At 33.5% G+C, this 22,848-nt stretch overlaps 4 protein-coding genes across 6 annotated transcripts; 1 reads left to right on the top strand and 3 right to left on the bottom strand.

The window, feature by feature from the left end:
• Positions 1–4,377: 4,377 nt before the first annotated feature.
• LOC112529601 (protein IQ-DOMAIN 14-like) lies at positions 4,378–6,141 on the top strand. Its single transcript, XM_025140927.1, has 3 exons — positions 4,378–4,488; positions 4,598–4,747; positions 5,185–6,141. Exons 1-3 carry the CDS (start codon positions 4,378–4,380, stop codon positions 5,956–5,958), a joined length of 1,035 nt encoding a protein of 344 aa, XP_024996695.1. The 3' UTR covers positions 5,959–6,141.
• Positions 6,142–6,531: 390 nt separating this feature from the next.
• LOC112529688 (growth-regulating factor 8-like) lies at positions 6,532–8,401 on the bottom strand. Of its 2 annotated transcripts, none has more exons than XM_025141029.1 (4): positions 8,152–8,401; positions 7,911–8,057; positions 7,378–7,630; positions 6,532–7,283 (listed from the first exon to the last, which is right to left on the bottom strand). In XM_025141029.1, exons 1-4 carry the CDS (start codon positions 8,366–8,368, stop codon positions 6,743–6,745), a joined length of 1,158 nt encoding a protein of 385 aa, XP_024996797.1. In that variant the 5' UTR covers positions 8,369–8,401; the 3' UTR covers positions 6,532–6,742. The 2 variants fall into 2 exon arrangements, with proteins under 2 accessions (XP_024996797.1, XP_024996796.1); XM_025141028.1 differs by having other exon boundaries at positions 6,533–7,283; positions 7,911–8,069.
• Positions 8,402–14,030: 5,629 nt separating this feature from the next.
• On the bottom strand, positions 14,031–17,555 carry LOC112529208 (protein GPR107). 2 transcript variants are annotated; one of them, XM_025140349.1, is made up of 2 exons: positions 16,146–17,555; positions 14,031–14,338 (listed from the first exon to the last, which is right to left on the bottom strand). In XM_025140349.1, exon 1 carries the CDS (start codon positions 17,497–17,499, stop codon positions 16,192–16,194), a length of 1,308 nt encoding a protein of 435 aa, XP_024996117.1. In that variant the 5' UTR covers positions 17,500–17,555; the 3' UTR covers positions 14,031–14,338; positions 16,146–16,191. The 2 variants fall into 2 exon arrangements, with proteins under 2 accessions (XP_024996117.1, XP_024996118.1); XM_025140350.1 differs by having other exon boundaries at positions 16,157–17,555.
• A 770-nt stretch (positions 17,556–18,325) lies between these two features.
• On the bottom strand, positions 18,326–21,270 carry LOC112529521 (beta-carotene isomerase D27, chloroplastic). The gene is made up of 6 exons (XM_025140843.1): positions 20,776–21,270; positions 19,886–19,978; positions 19,725–19,786; positions 18,991–19,097; positions 18,801–18,896; positions 18,326–18,499 (listed from the first exon to the last, which is right to left on the bottom strand). The coding sequence occupies exons 1-6, from the start codon at positions 21,169–21,171 to the stop codon at positions 18,450–18,452; spliced, it is 804 nt and encodes a 267-aa protein (XP_024996611.1). The 5' UTR covers positions 21,172–21,270; the 3' UTR covers positions 18,326–18,449.
• Between the last annotated feature and the right edge of the window lie 1,578 nt (positions 21,271–22,848).

The following is a 22,848-nucleotide window of genomic DNA, read 5'->3' as shown; positions in this document are numbered from 1 at the left end:
TAATAATATAATGAGATAATTAAACTTATTGATACAACAATTTGTATAATAATTTATAAGAAATGGAAAATAAAACAAAATTAAAAAAAATATTTTTAAAAATTAATTTAGAGAAATTATTAAAATAACCATTTTTACCTGTTGGTTTCACCTCTTAGTTATTTCTTTACAAGGTTTACCGAAATAGCCTAGGTACACAATTTTAAATTTTTTATATGGACCTGGGTGAAAAAATGTAATTTTTTTATAGACAGGGGTAGAAAGTGTTAAAAAATTGTCGTTTAGCTAAGTCGCAATTGCGGACGTGAGTTTTTGCGGGCCTGTGACTATTTTGGTAAACTTGGAGAGAAAATGGCTAAGAGGTGAAACCAACTCTGAAAATGGCTATTTTAATAAATTTTCCATTAATTTATATATTTTTTGTATCGTTCTTAACTTATATGTTTTATAGATTTATTAAAATAAAATAAAATATTTAAGAAAACAATAAAAATAATAAATAAAAAAGATAACAAAAATGAAATGTACAAGAATATGTGTTCTTATTCAAACACCTGTGTTCTAATATGAATCTATGAATAGATAAAACATCTGTCTCACAATAAAGATTCTTATAAAAACCTCAACAAGAAACTCAACAAAACCTCCATTGTGGATGCTTTTAAAGCATCTACAACAGAATCTTTAAATATATGAGAATTTAGGGATTTTTGCTCCAATGGATTTCATAAAACTTTTTCCAAAATGGTGAAAGTAGGAGAGACAGTGAAATTCTCTAAATTTAGAGAACTCTTTAAATATGACTACTTATGAAAAGTAAATTATTTTTATATTTTAGAATCTTTAAAATTAAATGTATATGAGAGAAATACTATTTATAAAATGTATTAAATAATATAATAATATAATTTATATTGTAAACACTAAAATAGAGAATCTGTTGAAAATGAACATAAATTTTCATTAAAGATTTTGATTTGATTCTCATCATCTCCACCAAATTCTTTAAACGGAGAATCAAAATCAAAATCTCCAAAAAAAAGAATTACAATTAATTTTAAGAATTCTTATTGGTGGGAAAAATGATTTTCTGGAGAGTTCTCCAAATTCGGAGAATTTCAGTATCTCTCTTTTCTAGTTTCTCCATTATGAGAATCTTGGTCAATTAAAAGCAGTATTTGACAAACTATGCGGTGACAAATGGCTACCAACTAGAGTATGTAAAAAATGATTTAGAGAGACTACTTGTTACAAGTGGAAAATATCAGAAAGAGCAAACTTGTCCTTGTAGATTATGAGCATCGTGGATGCAAGAAGAAAAGTCATTTTAGATTAAAACCATTAATTGTAAGCATATATATAGTAAAGACTATAGTTTTGGATCCCTAGTGAAACGAAATTGGATTGCAAAGCATTATGTCAAAAAACTCATCGAAAGATCATTCATAAAAATTAAAGATATGCAAGATGATATTTTGAAGAAGTTTATGGTCGAAGTTAGCAAGGGCCAATGCATCCGAGCCAAGCCTAGGGCACTTCTTGAAATTGAAGATTATTTGACAGAACAATATATAAAGCTTTGGGATTATGGACATGAAATTAGGAGGGCCAATTCAAGATCTACAGATAAGATGGACGTAAATATAATGGCAGATGGAAGTAATGAATTTAGGAGATTTTATGTATATTTCAAAGCACTGAGAGGTGGGTGGATTAGTGGATGTAGGAAAGTTATAAGACTAGGCGGTTGTTTTTTAAAGCTGGTGTGTAAAGGAGAGTTAATACCGGCTATTGTTTTTTAAATCCATGCTCATTCGACAACACCAATATTTTCTATTACAAGTTCAATGAACCACTTCCAATTCTCTTTGTTCTCCACATTTACTACAGCCCAAGCTACATAAGCATTCAACATTGTAAGTGGTTAAACTAATAATAAGAACACTTGGCAATAATATAACAAGCATAGTTTGGATGTACATACCTATTGGGTATGCATCATTAACACAAGGTATGCATTTTGTTAACATTAACAAGTATATGATTTATGTCAATATACAAGTTTATGCTCTATCATTCTTTCAATGCAATAGGGCATTGTTGAAGCGTAAATACTTAGTCACCATATGCAGAGCATAGGCAATGTGCAAGACACGTATATACTAATTTTCATAAAAGGTTTAATGGTGTTGAGTATAGAAACATTATTTGGGCAGCAATTACATCTACATTTGAAGCAAATTTCATGTCACACATGGAAAAGTTTAAGATACTAAATCTTGATGCATATATGAAGGAGACCCTAATACATGGTGTAGGGCATTTTTTTTCAACCTGGTAGAGCTTGTGAAGCTGTGGAAAATGGGATTTTCAAGTCATTTAACTCAATAATTGTTGATGCAAGAAGAAAACTCATAATCAAATGTTAGAGGAGATAAGGATATTTGTTATGGAGAGGCATTACAGAATCTTAAGCAATAGGAATCAACTGTTTGTCCAACCATAAAGGAAAAAATTAAAGAAATGGGGAGAAATCATAGGTATGCTTATCTTTATGGTAATTTTATTATGTATGTTTGTTTATGATGGTAATATGATCTTGTATGCTCATGTATTCTTTTTCATGTGTAGATATTGGTATGTTATTCCTATAGTGGTGGGAAGATGCTTGAAACACGAAACGGTTATGAAACAATGGTGGTTGATTTAGATGCTAGAAAATGCAAGTGTAGACTGTGGGACATATCAGACATTCCTTGTGTGCATTCCATAGCTGTCATACACTTTATCTAAGGATCCAAAGGATTATGTCAGTAAATGGTTTACTAAGGATCTCTTCAAAATCGCCTACGAGAATACTATAAGACCATTGAATGGGAGCAACATGTGGACTCCAACACCTTACACCAAACCAAACGCACCTAAGGAGAGAGAAATGCCCGACAGACCATCTATTAAAAGAAAAACATCAAAATATGAGAGCCCAAGTACAAGAGTGACTCAATCTGGGAAGGAAATGACATGTAACAATTGCTTGGAAACAGAGGATAATGCAAGGACTTGTAAGAATGAAAAGAAGGACCCACCACCTAAACCTGTTAAACCAAAATGTAGACCAATAGCCTACATTCCAAAACCGATTACAACAAGAAGAGACAATAAAGGTGGAAGATGCAATAGAGATAGAAGAAACAATAGAGGTGAGAGGATACCATCATATATAATTGTTTCTTATAATCCAATCATAGGAGAAGCAATAATTGGGGTAAGCCATTATTTATTTTTCAGATTCAAATGACATTTTTATTGACTATTGCTTACTCTTACACTTTATCTTCATCATTAAATACATCATCAAATGTGCCACAACCACCATGGCCCAAAGGCATCCTACCGTATTCACTTTCAAGTGAGACATTTGTTAATGATGAAGACCGTGATGAAGGTGAGACTTTTGTTGGCGATGAAGAACATTATAAAAGTGAGGATGTGGTTAGACATCAAGAAGGGTTACAAGAAAGCCACAACCTTAATATAGATTAGGCGTTACTTGGTATAGTTTAGCGCAATTTTTGGTATATTTTGACGCAACTTTTGGGATAGTTTGGCGCAATTTTTGGTATATCTGGCATAATTATTTTGTATTTTCTATCGCAACTTTTGGTTCGACTTTTGATAAATTATACCCAATTTTTATATACAAATTATTTACGCTTTGAACACATTTTTTGTATGTTTTGCAAAGAGTAATTAGAATAGTATATTTGTAAGCATCCTTTTCATTTAAAAATATGAAAGTCCGTTAGGTTTTTTCGGACTTTCTCCATTAATCTACCACATCTCTACATTAACCAGTTTTATAAAGCATAAAAATGTATCTAATAGGTTTTAGAAAGTAAAAATTTCTCTAAATTTTTTTATAATATCCAATAACTTATTTGTTCTATAAGAATGTCTAACGAATTAATTATTTTAAATATTAAAATCCATATATTTTAATCCCAAAAACTCATTTTTAAATCGAGAAGTGTAGAGGTTTGACCGAGTCCAGGGCGGGGGATTCCCCTTTTCCGGTGGCGGTTTTCGAGACAAGCTATATAGAGATGGACAGCCATGGGAGTACTACTACACTACTTAACTTAACACGTGATATATATATATATATATATCTATATATATATATATATATGTATATGTAAGTAATAACGTAGAAGAGCTGGATGGTGTTAGACATATATGTTGAAGAGTAATCCAAAGGGTGGTAGTGGTGGCAGGTAACGGTGGGTGTGGGTTAAGTCTCTCTCTCTCTCTATATATAATATATACACACACACATATATATATATATATATACATCTTCCATTTCTCTCTGTGTCTATGGGGAAGAAAGGGGGTGGTTCATGGTTTACAGCAGTCAAGAAAGCATTCAGGTCTCCCACTAAACCACCACCACCCACCACCATCAAAGACCATCTTCAAGAAAAGCTAGTATGTAATCTTTATATAACCCCAAACCACCATCACTTTTCTCATATATATAAATATATGTATATGTATGTATATATGTTTAACAACATATAGCATCTTTTTGTTGCAGAAGAGAAGATGGTTGTTCCGAAGATCATCAAACATCCCAACTCCATCATTGGATCTGGATCAGGAGGAGAAAACATCAATTCAGCATTCCACTTCTATCAAACAACATTTTGCTGCCACCCTCATTCAGACCTCCTTCAGAGCCTATCTGGTAATTAATTAATCCAGCACCTTTAGCTTTACAACTTGCATTAAACAACCAACTATATATATTTACTACTATTACTTATATAGTAATATCAATCATTTAACCTTTTAATAGTTCCATTAGAGGCGATGTCTGAATCGTTAAGCCATGAATCTTGTTTGGCAAAAAAAAAGTCTGCCTTCTTAACGGTTTTAAAACTATCTGAATGATTTTGTATCTCGGATCTCCCTTAACCATTAAGAGCCATAATTTTATCGTACACAATTACCAAACAATTATATTTAATTTTGCACTATATCATGTGAGCCTCTTAATCATTATGACCACTTAATCATTCTGCACCAAACCATTCAGCAAATGTCAAACAGTCTCCTAGACATATTTACCGTACTATAAATCGATTTTTTTGGGATTAATTTGAAATTATTTTGTGGTGCAAGGCAAGAAGAGCATCACGAGCACTGAAGGGGATAGTGATGCTTCAATCTTTGATCAGAGGTCAGATTGTAAGAAATCAAACAGCCATCACTTTCAAATGCATTCAGACCCTCCTCCGTGTTCAGTCTCGCCTAAACATTAAACCATCCAGACTCCAACCACCGTTGTTGAACCATCTGATTTCACAAAGCTCCACCCATGAGTCCTGCAACCCATATGAAGATTACACTCTCGAACAACTCGATCCCGTTTTGCAAACTCGAAAAGAAGCTGTTCTATCACGAGATATAAAAGAGCTTCAAGAACGAGCTAATTGGCTAGCTCGATGGATGGAAGCCAAGCAATCGGGAACGCCCACGAGCCGAAGATCAAGCTACAGTCCTTCCGTAGGTCCACAATCGGTCACACCATCTCCAATCAAGATCGAACCGTTACTGGTTCAATCAGCAAGTCCACGGTGCAGAAAAGAAAACAGAAACTACTTACGAGCAACACCGAGCTACATGGCTGCAACAGAGTCGGCTAAAGCCAAAATCCGGCCACAAAACTCACCAAGACCAGAAAGGGAACAAATGGGGTCTGCGAAGAAAAGACTATCCTATTCGGTTCAAGACATGTCTCACGATTATATCGCTCGTTATCGTGGTTATGGCCACAACTCGAGAAGCCCCAGCTTCAAGAGTGTTCAAGTAAATCGACGGTCAGATTATGCAGATAGTACAGACGGAGAGATTTCACCGTGTTCTACTACTGACCTGAGAAAGTGGCGAAGGTGAGACGACCTTGGTTGATGTTAAGAGTCCCACATAAGCTAAACTTGACCCAATTCTCATCAATTTCTTGAGGTTTACGAGAGTAATCTAACGGGGTTCCACATATTCTTACTGTTGTCATACACCATAATGATTATGGTAACTACTATAAACTTAAGTCTTATAAAACATTTGATATATCAATAACATTAATTGGTAAATAGTGATTTGCTATTACATTAACGCGAATCAAAGTGGTTACCAAAGCGAAGTAATGAACCAAATGAAAAAATGACAATCATCGGGTCCGTATCGAAAACCAGGTGGAAGTAGAGTCAAACATTGTCGGTAAACTTCTCCACAATCATCCAACAACAAAATCGGCTTTATAGCATGCTAAATATGTCTAAATTTCCTAATAGACTGTTATATATAACTTAAGTTTATAGAATCAAACAGTTATGCATCATATATTAGGGTGTTACAATAAAATGTTAGTTCATGTATGGGTATCTTAACAAGTTTTTTATGACACATTTGAAATAAAAGTATCTTATCAGCATTTTCTTTCACAGAACACTTTTTATTTTCAAATAATATCATATAAAAAGACTAACATGATATTTTATTTCAAAATTGTTCTGAAAAAACTTATTAGGATGCCCAAAAGTTGTCCTATGAAATTACTGTAACATCTATATACGTACAGTTGTTTGGTTCTATAAATTAAGTCTTACAAAACAGTAATTTAGAACATCTCAACATACATGGCATCCTATAAATCTGATTCTTTTTAGTGATCATGAGTTCACCTATTGAAACCATGGCCCTGAACATCACCACCCTCACACGAGCTGCTCGTAGTCGTGTTGTTGCTATAGCCATGAGGAGATGGCACATTAGGAGCCATATTTGTGGTACTCGCAATTCCCAGGCACAACACTTCACCTAATGGTCCACCAGGTGTTGAACCTGCCCAAGAGGGTTGGTTCAGCCACTGGTGGTGGTGTGATCTGAAAACATCCCCACACCCGCCCGTATCACCATCCAACATTCCAACACCCATTTGAAAACTCTCATCATCCTCAAATTTCATCCCGTTCCCACCAGATTGCATCGACAAACTTAGAGAACAATCGTCTCCATTTCCAATTCCTGACCAAGAATCAATGAAGTCTTGCCGCCTTGCGCCTGCCGCCGCATCACTGGCAGCAGTACTGGTACCAGAAGTGTTTAGATTATGATCCAAATAGGATTTATGCTGAAAATTTCCCTTAAAATCTGGTTTAAATATCTGATCGCTTTCTGATTTAGACACAGGGATAGTGCCATTTCTCATGAACCAATCACTGCAAGAATCAAGATCACACAGATATACACCAAAATCAAAAACACCCATTTGACAGATTTGATGATAAGAACAATTATACAGATAAAACTCACCTGGGATTCTTATAATTTTTTATATTATTCACATGTGAAGATAGGAGAAGTGGATGGTAATCTTCTTTGTTGTTGTGGGGTTGGATTTCCACAGGCTTTCTTGAACGGGGTCTAGTTTTGTGGGCGTGGCGTTCGCAGTACTTCTGGTCAGGGGCAACATCTTTAGAACATCTCCATTTCTTCCCATCTGTTCTCCTACACCTCCATGGCTCCGGATCCGACCCGTTTGAGAATTTCAAACCCATACCTCCCCCTACCAAACCCAAATGTCAGATTTTGAATCAATCAATTTGGTGATCAGGAATCTGGAGAAATTATTTCTATTTTAATGGAGGTGGGGCTTCATAAACCCCAAAATACTAGTATTAAATTCTTAACATTTGAAGGGTATTAATAATTATATTATTGGTAAACAGTACAAGAGATCAAATAGAAAGGGACCTCCTTTTTTTTAATATAAAGACTTTGCAGGATATAAACAAACATATAATCAAACAGTTGGAAGGCATTGGGAGAAAAGAGAAAGAAAGTACTGTTGGATTGAGTGGATAAGGGTAAGAGAAGCTGAGGAGGAACAGGGATGGAAGCCATCATGTACTTGAAGATCATTGTCTGCCTTTCAAGCTCTTGCCATTGAGTTGCAGTAAAAAGCAGTTTTCCAGAAGCTGCCATAACTCCAACTGTGCTTGAACCTGTTATTTCACAAGATTCACTCGCTAGTTTACACTAATAATAATAAGAAGAAGAAGAAGAAGAAATTGCAACTTTAAGCACCTGTAGTGGATTTGAAAGGAAACCCAGAAGCAATTCGATTAGTGTTACTGTAAACACCAGCGTATTCAGAAGCTTGGGGATGATGATAATGGCGGTTTTGGTGATGAGACATAAAGCTTGTCTTTTTATAAGGGTAAGCTGGTTCGGTGTTTAAACCCAGACCAACATCACACTCTAATGGCGTCGGTGACTGAACATCACCACCGCTACCAGACATATTATAGAGGCGACTGCCAGTGATTCCATTTTCATTCCCCATTTGTGAAGAAAGATAGATATCAAAGCCAAATGTATTTGTAGAAGAAATGAAACTCTACACTTACCTCCACCGTTAATAAGTCTTTGTGTTTGGAGGTATTCTACTCTCACAAATACGTGTTTGAAATTACTTATAAAAATAACTTATTGATTTATTCCAATGTGGTACCGATAAATAGTACTTTTGAGTGTTTGAATAAACAACTTATATCGGTACCAAACCGATAATAAGAAGTTTTTGAAAAAGTTAAACATTTCTAACTTATAATAAGTTGATAAGTGTTTTTGTAAAAAAACATAAGTTGTTTCAAATAAGCAATCTCAAACACCCCTATAATTCCTTGGTTTAGGTGAGTTTGGTGCGACCACAAAACATGGATCATTGTTTTACGTTTGATATTTTTTTTATATGTGATAAACAGGAATAAAATGGAAGAGCTGTGTTCCACGATCAAGGTGAAACATACCTATATTTTATTAATATAACTTTAAAATAAAACTTAATTCTCTTTTAAAATGTCAAATACATCTTTCTCTTTACATTTTATATTTTTATGTTTTTTCAAAAATTTATTTTATTATCTCCAAAATATTATTTTCATACGATGTTTATATTTTGATTAATTTATATAATTTATTATTATTATTAAATAAAGAACAATATATAAATATATAAATAAAAATTAGAAACTACATAAACTTTTTATTTTGGGTCATTTTGACGGAAACTTTCTAATGATATATTTAGTTATACAAAATATTTAATTTATTATAATTTAATAAATTACATAGTCAATCAAAATATATAAATAAGTCATCAGGGACAAATTGGTCATTTTATTTGTTCTATACTGTCAAGTTTTATCTTACCAAACGTTAAACAGTTGTTACGTCTTGTTTTGTCTTGTCTTGTCTTGTCATGTCATGTCTTGATACTAAGCACACATTTCAAAGTTCTACAAAGTCATTGAAGATTTTCCTAATTGTTTTGTAGGACTCTTGTAATCAGTTAAAATATGCGTAAGATTACCAAAACGCCCACCGTTAACAAAAATAAAATGAAATCGAGAAAGATAATAAAGTTTGGGAATTGTTTGCTTCCCATGCTTCCAACATTCGAAAGAGGGAGAAACCAACAAACACAAACTCCAAACTTTGGTCCCCCCTTTCTTTCTTTCCCTTTTTCAATAAATCGTGTATCGATGGCGATCTCAGTCGTCCTTTTCCGTATGTTAGATAAGAACAAATATTTTTTCATTCGGTTAATTTTAAATGTACAAGAATCATCTTTCGGTTTTTTTACGGATATTAAAACTGTTTACTAAATATTTACCACAGTAAGCATTTAACGACGATATTACTCTTGTAACATTTTCATACATCAAAATTGATTGTTTGGTGAATATATTTTATTCGTAAAGTGCTTGTTAAGGGGTTGTTTGGCAATTGTTGAATGGTTTGATACAAAATGATTAAGTGGTCAGAATGATTAAGAGACTCTCATATGATATAGTGCAAAATGATAATATGATTGTTTGGTAATTGTGTACAATAAAATTAGGATTCTTAATGGTTAAGGAAAATCATGGATACAAAATCATTCAGAGGGTTTTAGAACCATTAAGAGACATGTTTTTTTTTGTCAAACAAGATTCACCTCGTAACGATTCAGATGTTGCCTTTTAATGAAACTATTAAGAGGTAAACAAACAACCCCTAAGAGTCTTTTCTCTCATTTATCGGAAAAGATCAATGGTCGTTGGTATATGTCTCATAATAGTTAAGATTATTGGTGTTTGTCATGCTTACTGGCTAAGACAAGTGACGTGAGGTAAACATTTGGTAAATAAATCATAAGTTTAATACATAAATTTGAGTAAAGTTCAATTTTGGTACCTAACGCTTGCAGTTTTCAATGGATATGGTCCCTAAACTTCAAAAAAACTTCGATTTGATCCCTTACGTTGTCAATTCCCAACGGTTTTGATGTCTTTATTTAACGATCGTTAACTTTTTCTCATTAACTCCAATTAAATTAAAGGTATTTTTAATAATTTATATTGTAGTTAAAAAAACATATTATATTTTTAATTTTAAATTGCAAAACAAATAAAAGAAAAACTACCACCTTTCATTTTTCTCTTTTTTTTACATCTTTAAATTAAAAATATAATATCGTCTCTCTTATTTTAATGGAATAAAAATTAATGAAAATGACTAAAATACCTCTCATTCAATTAGATTTAAAGGAGAAAATTAACGACCATTAGATAGAATGACTAAAACAATGGAAAATTGACGAATATAAGGGGTCATATCCGAGTTTTTAAAATTCAAAAACGATGTCCGTAAAAAATTAGAGAACAAAATTGAAAGTTTTTAAAAAAATTAAAACATAATTTGGCAAATAATTAATCTAAAAAAAATCAATTTTTACACCAAACTTATGTTTGTATTATTTTTATCAGACGCTGTAAATAATTAAGTTTAATGTAACATTATTTATTGACTTTATATTTTGCGTTAGGTTTTCATTGTTACAACATGGTTATTTAAGTTTGAGATTTAGGTATTTATATTTTTATTGTATAATAATAATAATTTTTAACTCATTTCGTAATTGAAATGCGTTTACTGATTAGTTATGGAAATAATGTAATAATTCTTAGAGTAAATTACATGGTTTGTGCATATGTTTATGTGTTTTAACACTTTCTTCTCTGTTTTAAAATATTTATGAATTACATCCCTATGGTTTTTGACATAACACATTGGATCCCTTGCTCTAACTCCGTCCAAGTTAGCCTTTTAACTCGGTTAGTTTAGAGGGGTAATCTAATCATTTAACTTATTTTTTATTTTCTATTAGAAAATACAGGGACCAAACATGTAATTTACTTTGTTTATGTTATATATATATATATATATATAGAGAGAGAGAGAGAGAGAGAGAGAGGGAGTAAGATCTTTTGTTAACCAATAATATTGTGTTAACTTATTGAACCAATAAGATTCATTCCTTAGTAAAGGTTACTTCAAATGTTTGATTTAATGATGAATGACAAATAGATAATTTCTATATGTAAGTTACTTTATGATATTTAATGAGATGTTACAGTTTCTTATGTATAAGTTACTTTTATTGTATTTAATGATATTCATAGTTGTTAATAAGAATGAGTTTATAACCATAAGGTATTCATAAAATTGTGCTCATAAGAATTGTTCATAACCACAAAACATTCATAAGATTGTGTTAATAACCATATAGTGTTTATATGTCATGATGTTTTCCACAAATACATTTGTAAGTTACATTTTGCATTAATTAATGATTTTTTACAATTTAATAGTTGTTTGATTGTTGGGATTATGATCATTTATTCAAATTACACAATGTATTATCAATAAATAAAATTAATCTGAATGAACAAACCACAAGTAAACATTTTTGAAAATGTGAATATTAATATACACAATGGGTAAATTGTTAATCCAAGTGAACAAATCACATAAAACGTTTTTGAAGCGTATTGTTAATGTCGTTTCGGATGATATGAACGGTATGGAGGAAAATATTACGAAATCACCGATGAACATATTTCCATAAGTGTACAATGTTTATTGTCTGTTAATATATAAAAATTTGGAATAGTCAAGTGAACTTTTGTGAATATATGTGAACATTGTTAAAATATTAATGAACATAATTACATTGTTTATAAGTGAAGCCATGTTATTTACGTCATATAATATTAAGTATTAAAATATACATATTTCTTATAATATTGATATTTAAATTGAAACATGGCACATAATTTATATCATTGAAATTGCAATGATTTAACCACTTGTCCATCGGCACACCTGCTTTGGCATCAAGATTCCTAGTTTTTCTTTTGCATTGTTTTTTTTATATTCAGATAATTCCATTGATAGTAATTAGATTTTTTTATATCTTCGAATATTTAGTTATGAGAATTTTGAAAGACGAAATCGATCGATGGAACATTTGTTTACTTAACAAATAAATAACATGAACATATTTTTCGGTTATGTTTGACAAACTAGCTGATAAGCTACCTGTTAACTTATAAACTAGCTGATTAACAAATAATGTTTGACAAAAACTAGCTGATAAACATGTAAACTGATCAAAATATATATATATATATATATATTTTTTGAAAGATTAATCAATTATAATAGTTCAAAATATAATTGAAAATAAATTTTCACTAATATAATATATTAATTAATACAAATAAAATGGTAAAAAATTAGAAAAAAATATTAATTAAAAAAATTTTAAATTGATTATTTTTACATATATATATATATATATAGAGAGAGAGTAATAATTAAATTAAATATTTTATTAAAATTATTTAATACAATTTTATTATCCATGAAATAAATAAGTATAACTTTAATTTTTATTTTACATCCACATTTTTAGAATTATTATATTTGTTTTTTGGTAAATAAATATATTGAATAATAATTAGAAAATAATTGATATGATTAATAACTTTTGTAAATAAATAATAATTAATTTTTAATTTATATTAATTAATATTTATTTATAATTAATAGTAATAATTGATATTAACGAGAGTTATAGTTGAAAAAAAAATGACAATACTCTCAAAATGCTACTCCAAATAGTTTTTCAATAAGCTAGTTTAATGTATCCAAACGTGTAATCAGAAAATAAGCTACCTTATTTTTGACAAACAATGACTTTGTTCATTTAGTTCAATGAACGAACATAAACAATGACCTTATTCGTTCATTTACGTTCGTTAATTTTATATTCTTAAATGTTCGTTCATTTATGTTTGTTAATATTCTTTCATGTTCGTTTATACATATAAATATATTTATATATCATGACATTAATGTGTAAAATCAATAACTAAATTAAATTTTTTCGAGTTCTTTTTTTATCCCTCCTAAGTCCTAAGTTTACACGGTTTTACATTTTGTTTTGTTATCTTAAATGAACGAAATGATGAGTAATTGTGGTTATTTTTTTATTCACTCGTATTCGTTCATTTATGTTCGTTTAGTATCTTAATGAATAAACATAAACACAAAAAAGGTTGTTGGTTTATTTATTTGGTTAAGTTAAATGAACGAACACAAACAAGTCTTTGTTTATACTCGTTCGATTCATTTATAACCCTAAAAAAGAGAGTGCCAACGACCCTTTATTTTCGTTTAAATAGAAATACATGATAGTTATTTTACCATTTTTCAACATAATTTGATTTTGGTCCTACATCCAAGAGTTTCTGATCTCACCATCGAGTCTTCATTTTGATTTTGGTTACCTTTGTGTAGTATTTTTTTTAATTAACCTGGATATCCAACCTGTTATGCGAGCCGACTAATTCCAAGACGATCACCTGCTTTGCAGATAGCCCGAAGTCATCGTATTTGAACCTCCGTGGCCACAAGGGGATTTTTATTCCTCTTTGGATTTGAACTTTGGACCTTCAGATACTTTTGACATTTGGAGCCAAGTTCAAACCAACCAGGCACCACCCCTATGGTTTAGTATTTATCATATAATGGGTTCAGATTTAGATTTTCTGCAAGTCCTTGTGATCATCGACTTAAAAAACTCTTAATACTTAAGATTAAACTCGGCCTGTATACAAGACAAACAGCAATGTCATATGATTCTGCACCAACCAATTTGTAATCAGCAATTTGAAGCATGAATATAGCCAAAGAACATCTATAATTTGTAACAATAATTCCTCTTCCTCTTATCTTGGATTTATTGTTCTCTCTCGGAAGGAAACCTTTTTACACCATACGATTTCACCTCAATTGGTCGTTTTGCTGAAACCGCATCTCTAAATCCAAACAGAAAGTAGGAAAGACCACACTTCTCAGGAGATCTCGCAATTCTGTACATCTGCGTTCACAAAACCATCCTTCGTTAAGTGGCTGTAAGTCGTAATCATGCCTTTGAAATAACATCCCACATGCTGTTTGCGGTTATAAAAGGATGTATGGTGGGATCGACAAGAAAAAGGCCAAACAGATTCTAGGACAACAAAAATGTGTGAGAAACTAACACCACAAATAAGAGAAGGACGTACTAATTCAAAAGCAGTAGGTTTGAGGACACTATCGATACAAGTGTCCATAATCGTCATACTTGACGTATAATGAGCAAGATCGTTATCATATGCTTGTACCTCCTGCATTTATCGGCTCACTTGACCATAACTCTGGGTATGTTTTATATTCATTGTATTTTACATTAATATACAACGGGAGTCAGGGCCCTGAAGATTAAAGTCAGGAAAATCCCTAATGAACTTTTAACATCAACACATTTGGTTTTTGTCCTTGGTGCTTATTTTGTTAGATAGCAGTTAAAAATCATATCAGAAGTTGCGGTAATGTGATGATATATGAAACCCCATTGAACCTTTTTTCTAAAAGAGCCCTCTGAGAGAGAGAGAGAGAGAGAGAGAGAGAGAGAGGAAGTTCATACATATATATAGGTTTAATGGTCAGGGCCTAGCCGATGTAGAACTCCTACATGTCCCCCAAGCGATGCTACATGGTTCCCCCTAGAACGGAAGCGAAATAGTGTGTTGAGTCCCTAGGCTCAAATAGCACGTGAGGATATGTGGAACCCTTTTGAATCTCTCTTCTAAAAGTGCCCTTATAGAGAGACAGAGAGAGAGAGAGGAGGTTCCAACAGAACATATCAAACAACGGCCAACAAAAAGAATAAATACTAGGTGTAAGGTTATGTTCCACGATGCAACCAACATTCATCAGAAACCAAACTAACAAAAACTTACACCACAAGGGTGGTAGCATGGTGGATAAGGACAAGGTGATGACAAAATCAACCCGGGTTCAAATCCTGCCTTCTACATATGCGCTTGTGATCAGCGGGAGATTTACCACAGGGTTGTGGGTGAAGGCTAGAGTCGCAATTTTCCATGGGATTGGTCTAGGCGAAGCATGGGATCACCCTTTTCCAAAGAAAAAGTTTATAAGTTGGGCACAACCCACCATACAACAGGATATCAAAGAATATTCGAGTAGTAGACCTTGACAAGAGAGATGAAGAAGCAAAGGAAGGAGAGAGGCTATTTACTAGCTGGAGCTAGGCTTTCGTTTCTAAGTGACCGGCAGTCTAAACGCCAACAGAAGGTGTTTATCATCCACGATGAAGGAGTTACCATCTCTTTAAACAGCTTTATCAGCAATCTATCCTTGTTTAAAACATTCTTGTACAGTCTTATGAAAAAGTGAGACAGAACTACAAACACAAACTTTTAATAAGATCATCATGTGGGCACTATGCCATTGGTTTCAACTTTCTTAAGGTACCTTCTTTGTATGCAAACATATCCAAGTTGCATAATTTAGCTACTACCTTTTTAGTGGATTTCATGCTTTTGAAGATGTTTAATCGTCTCCAATGACAACTTGTTTATTCAGATTGAAGTACTAGATACATCGATTTCAAGTTTAACGAGCAAATAAAAAGAGTTAACATGCTTCAAGAAGTACAAAACTTGTATCATGAACGCAACAAAGAAGGTGACAGATACAGACTCCATAAACTTGGTGCATATAATGGGGCACAACTACTTACAAAACTGTATCATTGTTGCAGATACACCATACACAAAACAGTATAGAAACAGATTTCACATTCAACTAAAAAATTTCATTTGTATGATGACTCCTACCTCAAACAGACCTGGAATGAAGCTATCAACTCTTTTGAAGTAGATCTCACAGTTCAAATTCATCTTCAAGTTTCAATTGCTCAGATGCAGCTTCCTCCTCATCATCATCAACAGCAAAGTAAGGGTTGTGAGGCTCTGGCTTGAAATTGTATCCAGTAAACACATAGAAAGCAAGAGTTGCAAGTTCAGCAGCCACCACACTAGTCCACAGATACTTATAAGAAGTGATGGTCTCCAATGCATAAACCACAACCCTGGTGAAGTAAATGTAGCATATAACCACAACATAATACTGTCTAAAGAGAGTCAGTTTCATCAAATTAACAGCTGCTTTCCCATCTGTTCTAGCTGCCTCTCTCAAATTCTTGATTGACCATACAATGGGGAATAGAACAGCACAACAGCAGACCACATCGACCAACAAAAGAATCTGCTTCCAAGTCACCCAATCTTCCCCATATGGCCCTGATTCATCTATAACAACTTGAGCAATGTTAGCAACTACCTGAAGTGGGATCACAATCATCAAAACCTTCTTTTCTTTATCTTGAAGATATGGTTTCAAGAAGGACCATCCAGTCCCGATCAATACAATCAATGTGAACAACGTAATTCCTTTCAAGAAGCTGAAAATATAAAACAGAACATCCCAGCCATGAGCGCTACCAGTACGCTTAATATACGACTTATCCTCAGCTTCGCATAACAAATTCAATGCTTTCAGGATCACGACGGCAAGCATAAAGAAATGGATTCCAAACACAGTCAACCGCTTTTTGTACAAAAAGTAAACCCAAGCTGCTGCTAAAATGAAGTAAATGAGAGAGAACAAGAAATAAACCCTTGGGAGGATGGTTATTCCAGCAGAGAGGTAATCGCGAGTCTTGGACTTGCCGTCGAGATTGTACATAGCAGATCGGACATCCATTGAGACCTTGAGCTGAGGGAGACAGTTGGCAAAAACAAGAGTGTATTGATCGGCATCCGATTGGAGATAAAAGTGATTGAAAGCAGTGGCAGACTTGGCGAGAGAATTCAAGTTGTAAACTTCTTGGATGATGTGAGATTGAAGTGCACATGCGATCTCGGCGTCTTCGATCTGTTGAAGAACCTGAAGCCATGAATCACGCGTGCAGAGGAAAAAACCTAATTTGGAGAGATCAGGGTCTGGTGATGAGAAAGAGAGCTTGGAGACGTTGAGCTCGAGTCTACCATTGTGAGTGAAACCAAATTCATCGAAGGGGATGATTGGTCGGGGGTCCGATCGGATCTCAGAGAAACGAATTTCAGCGAAGGAGACGGAGATGAAGGCGAGGAGGAGGATGCCGAAGAAGGAAGAAACGGCGGCGGCCATTGGTCGGAGATCTGAATCAGATCTGGTTCTGGTTCCTTTGGAGGAAAGCTATCGATATTTTAATGGTCGGAGTTGAAATCTGAATAACGACGGTTTAACAAATATATATATTTGGTTTCGGATCTCACACCGTCGGTGAGGTTTTATTGACTTTTTATTATATTTATAAAATTAATTAATTATAATAAAAAAAATAATTATTTTTGTTATAAAAATTGGAATTATCACCATTCTAAAATCGATTATTTCAAGGTTTTTATAATGTTATTTTATTAACATGTATTTCAATTATTAGTTAAAGTTCAATCGCAAACAACGATGCGATACGTGTTTCATTCATCATGAATAATGAACGTGAATTTTTTACAACATCAATCTTCATAAAAGATGTACGAATCATAGAATCATGGCGAATACGTGACGCATTCTCGTTTGTATCCCAATTTACAACAGAAATTAGGTTCAAGAAAAATAAACAAGAAAAACGTATTAAAGTAGACATGACACAAAACGTTTTTGCACACTCCAAAAAAGTTGCCCATTTTACGTGAAACCATTTAGAACCGAATTCGGCTTTTTAATTATCTTAGATCCGGTATCAATAAAATAATATATTTCTTTTAATATGCTACATACAGGGTTCGGTTTCGATGTAAATGGAAATTATGGTAAGAGGTGTAAGAATATATTTCTTTCACTGGATCAATTCTAATTGAATGTCACCACTGATGAGGTGTACCGAGCTGCATCTTATCAATCCCCTCTGAAGGTGCAATTTCAGTTATGACTTAAAACGTAAACCCACATCAATACCGTTATCGAATAATATTTGTAACAAACCTTTTATTTCACTGATCACCTGTAGAAATTGTAGCTACAATTCAAAAAATGGAGCCTTGCCCAAACAACTATGAAACCATATAATTGTGTCCAAAAAAATGTAGACTGTATCAGGCTTGTAATTTGGGGCAGATGCTGGAGTTGGGGTTTGCTACAGAACCTGCATATAAACAAAACCATATTAAACCACTTCATATAACCATGGTTAAGTCTAAGGGGATGTAATGGAGTTTTATCTTCTCCGGGTTTAAAGCCTTTTGGCCATGGAGATTCATCTGCGATGACTTCAGGTCATTCGTGGTCGTCCGGGGATTAATCGGTGTCTGTAAGCTGACCCGGAAATATCCAGTTCATAATAAATGAACCCTTATCATTTCTATGAATATCTCAATTAATTGGTCTGTATAGAATGTACTAATGGTCGGTTTTGTGAATGAAACCACCTATGGTGCTGAACTTACAAACGTCGGCAAAACATGGTTGTTTGGCCACTGGATCCTCTTCGAACGATGGTGGAGGTTGGCCGTACACCATTTCACAACTCATATCTTCAAAATCTGTAACAAAACACAAGAAAATGTTGTTGTTTTTAGATGAATGATCATCTGCAAGGGTTGAGACGTTCGGATTATGAGCGGAGAAGATCGATACTTGGGATCATGGTCAATGGAAGTCCGAATTCGTTGGTGAAGAAGTCTTGGGTAGGAATTTTACACATATTCACACACATTCCTACGCAACCGCTGTTCTCCAAGTACCTACACACGACATAAAGTGTACTCTAATACATAATTGTGTTTCATACGATACATGGAACCCCTTTTTTTTTCTTTCTAAAAGAGCGCTTATAGAGTATTACAACAAAATTGGTTTTACAAGACGTTAAATATGTCTAAATTTTATATGAACAAACAATTGTGTATCTATGTAAAAGCATTGCAATAAGTTGATACGACGCTTTTAGACGTTCTAACAAGTTTTTTAAGACACTTATGAAATAAAATGTACGATTAGTTTTTTTTATAGGACACTTTTGAGAACTGAGAAGTGTCTTATGAACATGTCTTTATATTATAACACTTTTTTTTATGGGAAACTTTTATCAAATAATGTCATATAAAAATACTAATAGGCCGTTTTATTTCCCAAGTGTCTTATAACACTTATTAGGATGCCGAAAAGCATCCTATCAACTCACTGTGACACCTTTACATAAGACGTACAATTATTTGTATTAATAAACTTAAAATCTATAAAACGGTCTATTAGGACATTTAGATATATTTGACGTCATATAAAGCCGATTTTGCTGTAGTGGAGAGAGGGAGAGTTTCTATGTAGTGTCTAGCTGACGTGGGACTTTAACAATTTGAATTACAAACTACCTGCACTTCTTGATATGTACTCCGCTCCTTTGCTTTACCCCGTTTATTTCTACTTCTACAACCTATAACATGATCACGAATTCAAGAAACCCGTGTGAGTTAATTTATCGATGTTTACAGCAATATATACATCGAATCGGGATAAAAGATTTGATCGTTACCTCAGAAGGACCAACTAACCAGTGGAAGAAAGGGACTGTTAGGGCTGCATTGAACTCTGCAGCCCATTTTGTGGGTGGAAACAGTTTCTTAAACTGCCATCAAGTAAAACAGCAGATTAAATTGCCATTTAGTTTATGCATTAAACTTCAAACTGCCCAAATAGTTTGTGAATAAACCAAACCAAACTCACACAGTATATCTCATCCGAAAGTGAGGTATGGGTGTAAGATATGATAGGATGTTAGGACATCAAATATGTTTAAATATCAGCTTTATATTCTAATAGAACATCAATCAACCAGACACTACAAAAAGCTCTATAGAACGCCAAATATGTATAAAATGTCCTAATAGACTGCTTTATAGTATTTAATTTATAAGACCAAACAACTGTCCGTCTTATATAAAGGTGTTACAATGAGATGTTAGGACATATTTTATTATCCTAACAAGTTTTTAGAGAAATAAAGTGTCTTATTAGTTTTTTTATATTACACTTTTAAGAAGGGTCTATGAACACTATAGAAACACTTGTTTTTATAAGACATTTTTTCAAATAATGTCGTATAAAAAGACTATTGAGTTTTTTTCCTTCGCGCTAAATGTGGAACAATGAGTATTTGTTCCGTCCATGTTTTCCAAACGAGGGACAATGAGTTTTTTCCCATCCTGTCCAGTCTCATGTACCTGATGCAGCCTATATACTTAGAGAACTGTTTATTTCGAATAGAATCCTTAAAAACTTGTTAGAACACCTAAAAGAGTCCTATATACTTATTGTAACACCTTTGTATAGGACGCAAAATTCTTTGATCCTATAAACTTAAGTCCTCTAAAGCAGTGGTTAGTTATAAAACCGATTTTAAGGAAGAAAACAAGGGATGATTACCTGATCAGGGGCACCAGGAGGAAGCATGGACAAAAGCACCTCCCTCACCACTTCCTGCTGCTGTAAACGGTTCCGTCCTGTCATTACTCCCCTCGATACATTCACGAAGCTATCGTAATCATAATCAAACAATCCTTTCTTCTTACCCTTTGTTTCTTTCTTATCTTTCACAGAAAACTTCTCCATTTTCTTGGCAAATAAGCTCATAAACACCTTCTCCAACACCCCATCATTATACTTTGTCTTCTGCCCCATAGGTGCCGGTTGTCCCGATGGCTCCGCTATCCCACACCGCACGAAATTTCCGCCACGGTGATTGTGGGATTTTAACATGGAAGGACGTCCGTGGAGGCTAGTTGTTGAAAATTGAACAACATGGGAGCTTAGAACCACCATGAATTCGGTTAATATTTACGTTCACGAAAAAACTTAATGATGTTAACTGTAAACAACCATCGGCATTCGGCCAGAAACTGATAATACTCTTCCTGAAGTGTGAGTAAAATAGGGAGAAACTAGAAAGGTTTAAATTCAAAGCCATGGCGTTCTGTAAGATGGTCTCAATATTGGCCACACATATAATTATCCTTTTTCTAGTGTAATTTACAAAAGTGCCCCTGCTCATTTACATTCACAAACAGAAAACCATGGCTCATATGAGGGCTAAAATTGACATTTAATGGGAGTAAAGTGAAGGGTACCTGGTGGACCCAAAGATTTGAGGAGAGGAGGTCTCAAATGGGAACGCAAACAAGTAGTCATTGGGAGGCTGAAACATATGCCACGCCTGATTAAACCTGTGACTCAACACCAATGTATATTTCATGGAGTCAGCTTTGCCACACAGACATTTGAAGAGACCCTTCTGCAGTTGCTAAATTCTAACCAAACTAACCTAGTATGTCCCACCTCGAGGTGGGGTCAGGGTAAGATGCATGGAGACTTAACCTCTATTCCCAAAAAAAGTAGAGCAGTTGTTTTTATGAAGACCCCTGACTTGTGAAAAGTGTGTGAAAGAAAGATGATGAATAGAAGAAAAAGAAACTAGTTAAGAGGAGCTTCATGGAAAAGCTACCTATGATTTCTTATTCGGTAGCTTTGAGCTGATCTGTGGCTTCAACTTCTTTGAAATTTTCCAACGAAGAGATACGTCCATCAAAAATATGTAAATGCCGTTCATCTGGACAATAATAGAAACAAACTTGTTACAACTTTGAAGAACCCATTATTGTTTCAGAGAAGGGGAAAGGGAGATATGAAAATGTGACCTGAAAGGGTATTACACATCCAAGGGGATGACCAAGATACCAATCTATCTGAACACTTGATTGCTAAAAAACGTTAAAAGAAAGGCATTCATTTAGAACAAGATGAAATGAAATCATGCAATTAATCATAGCTCAAATAGGAACACAACCAATTAATCATGCAATATTTAAATGACCGGGCTATTATGCAAAGAAATGAACATAATGGATGATAACTACGTGGGACAGAATGAGACATGACAAAACAAAAACTTGTTGTCCCATGTTAGGCACGATGTTAGACCATGACTGAGTGAGACAAAAATGAATTCTTTTTGTACCACCAAACTTGGTGGAACAAAAATACGGGAAATAGATAGGATAATATTTGTAAATTACTAAATTGTGTGATTGTCTCAGGCTATGCTATTCTTCAACGTTCTTCGGTTACTTAATTTAGTATAAATGCATGGATATCGAAACTCTATGTAGAGCTTTAAACGCAGTTTAAATACTAGTTAAGGTTTTGCATTGTTAGGTTTGTAGTTTGACAATTTTATCTTGTGGGCTCTTGTTATTCGGTGACATTATGATTTAGAAAGAAAAAATTATGTTCTACTTAAGATATTCATTCCATTGTATGTAACCTCCCTCTCCATCACAGGGAAGGGTCTCAATTTAGCGAAAAATCCTTAATACAAACAGCAGAAAAAAGAAAACAAGATACTCTTGCGCTCAATGCTCTTGAATCATTCTTCAATTTGATTTATGAAGATGAAAAATCCAGATCAAAAATTTCACCTCTGGGATTATTAGCATGATATAA

Source organism: Cynara cardunculus (assembly GCF_001531365.2).
Source record: "Cynara cardunculus var. scolymus isolate 2C chromosome LG 16, CcrdV1, whole genome shotgun sequence".
NCBI lineage: Eukaryota > Viridiplantae > Streptophyta > Magnoliopsida > Asterales > Asteraceae > Cynara > Cynara cardunculus.
Note: the sequence above shows the minus strand (reverse complement) of the source record. Positions and strands in the feature narration are given on the sequence as shown.

What these genes read in the sequence shown, in the direction of transcription:
- LOC112529688 (XM_025141028.1), bottom strand. Translation starts at nt 8,368, where the DNA reads ATGTCTGGTAGCGGTGGTGATGTTCAGTCACCGACGCCATTAGAGTGT. An exon ending in TCCTTTCAAATCCACTACAG is followed by an intron (nt 8,070 to 8,151) that starts GTGCTTAAAGTT and finishes GTGAAATAACAG; the next exon opens with GTTCAAGCACAGTTGGAGTT. An exon ending in AAAAATTATAAGAATCCCAG is followed by an intron (nt 7,284 to 7,377) that starts GTGAGTTTTATC and finishes TGATTCTTGCAG; the next exon opens with TGATTGGTTCATGAGAAATG.
- LOC112529521 (XM_025140843.1), bottom strand. Translation starts at nt 21,171, where the DNA reads ATGGTGGTTCTAAGCTCCCATGTTGTTCAATTTTCAACAACTAGCCTC. An exon ending in GGTTAGTTGGTCCTTCTGAG is followed by an intron (nt 19,787 to 19,885) that starts GTAACGATCAAA and finishes ATCATGTTATAG; the next exon opens with GTTGTAGAAGTAGAAATAAA. An exon ending in TCCATTGACCATGATCCCAA is followed by an intron (nt 18,897 to 18,990) that starts GTATCGATCTTC and finishes GTTTTGTTACAG; the next exon opens with ATTTTGAAGATATGAGTTGT.
- LOC112529601 (XM_025140927.1), top strand. Translation starts at nt 4,378, where the DNA reads ATGGGGAAGAAAGGGGGTGGTTCATGGTTTACAGCAGTCAAGAAAGCA. An exon ending in ACCATCTTCAAGAAAAGCTA is followed by an intron (nt 4,489 to 4,597) that starts GTATGTAATCTT and finishes TTTTTGTTGCAG; the next exon opens with AAGAGAAGATGGTTGTTCCG. An exon ending in CCTCCTTCAGAGCCTATCTG is followed by an intron (nt 4,748 to 5,184) that starts GTAATTAATTAA and finishes TTGTGGTGCAAG; the next exon opens with GCAAGAAGAGCATCACGAGC.
- LOC112529208 (XM_025140349.1), bottom strand. Translation starts at nt 17,499, where the DNA reads ATGGCCGCCGCCGTTTCTTCCTTCTTCGGCATCCTCCTCCTCGCCTTC.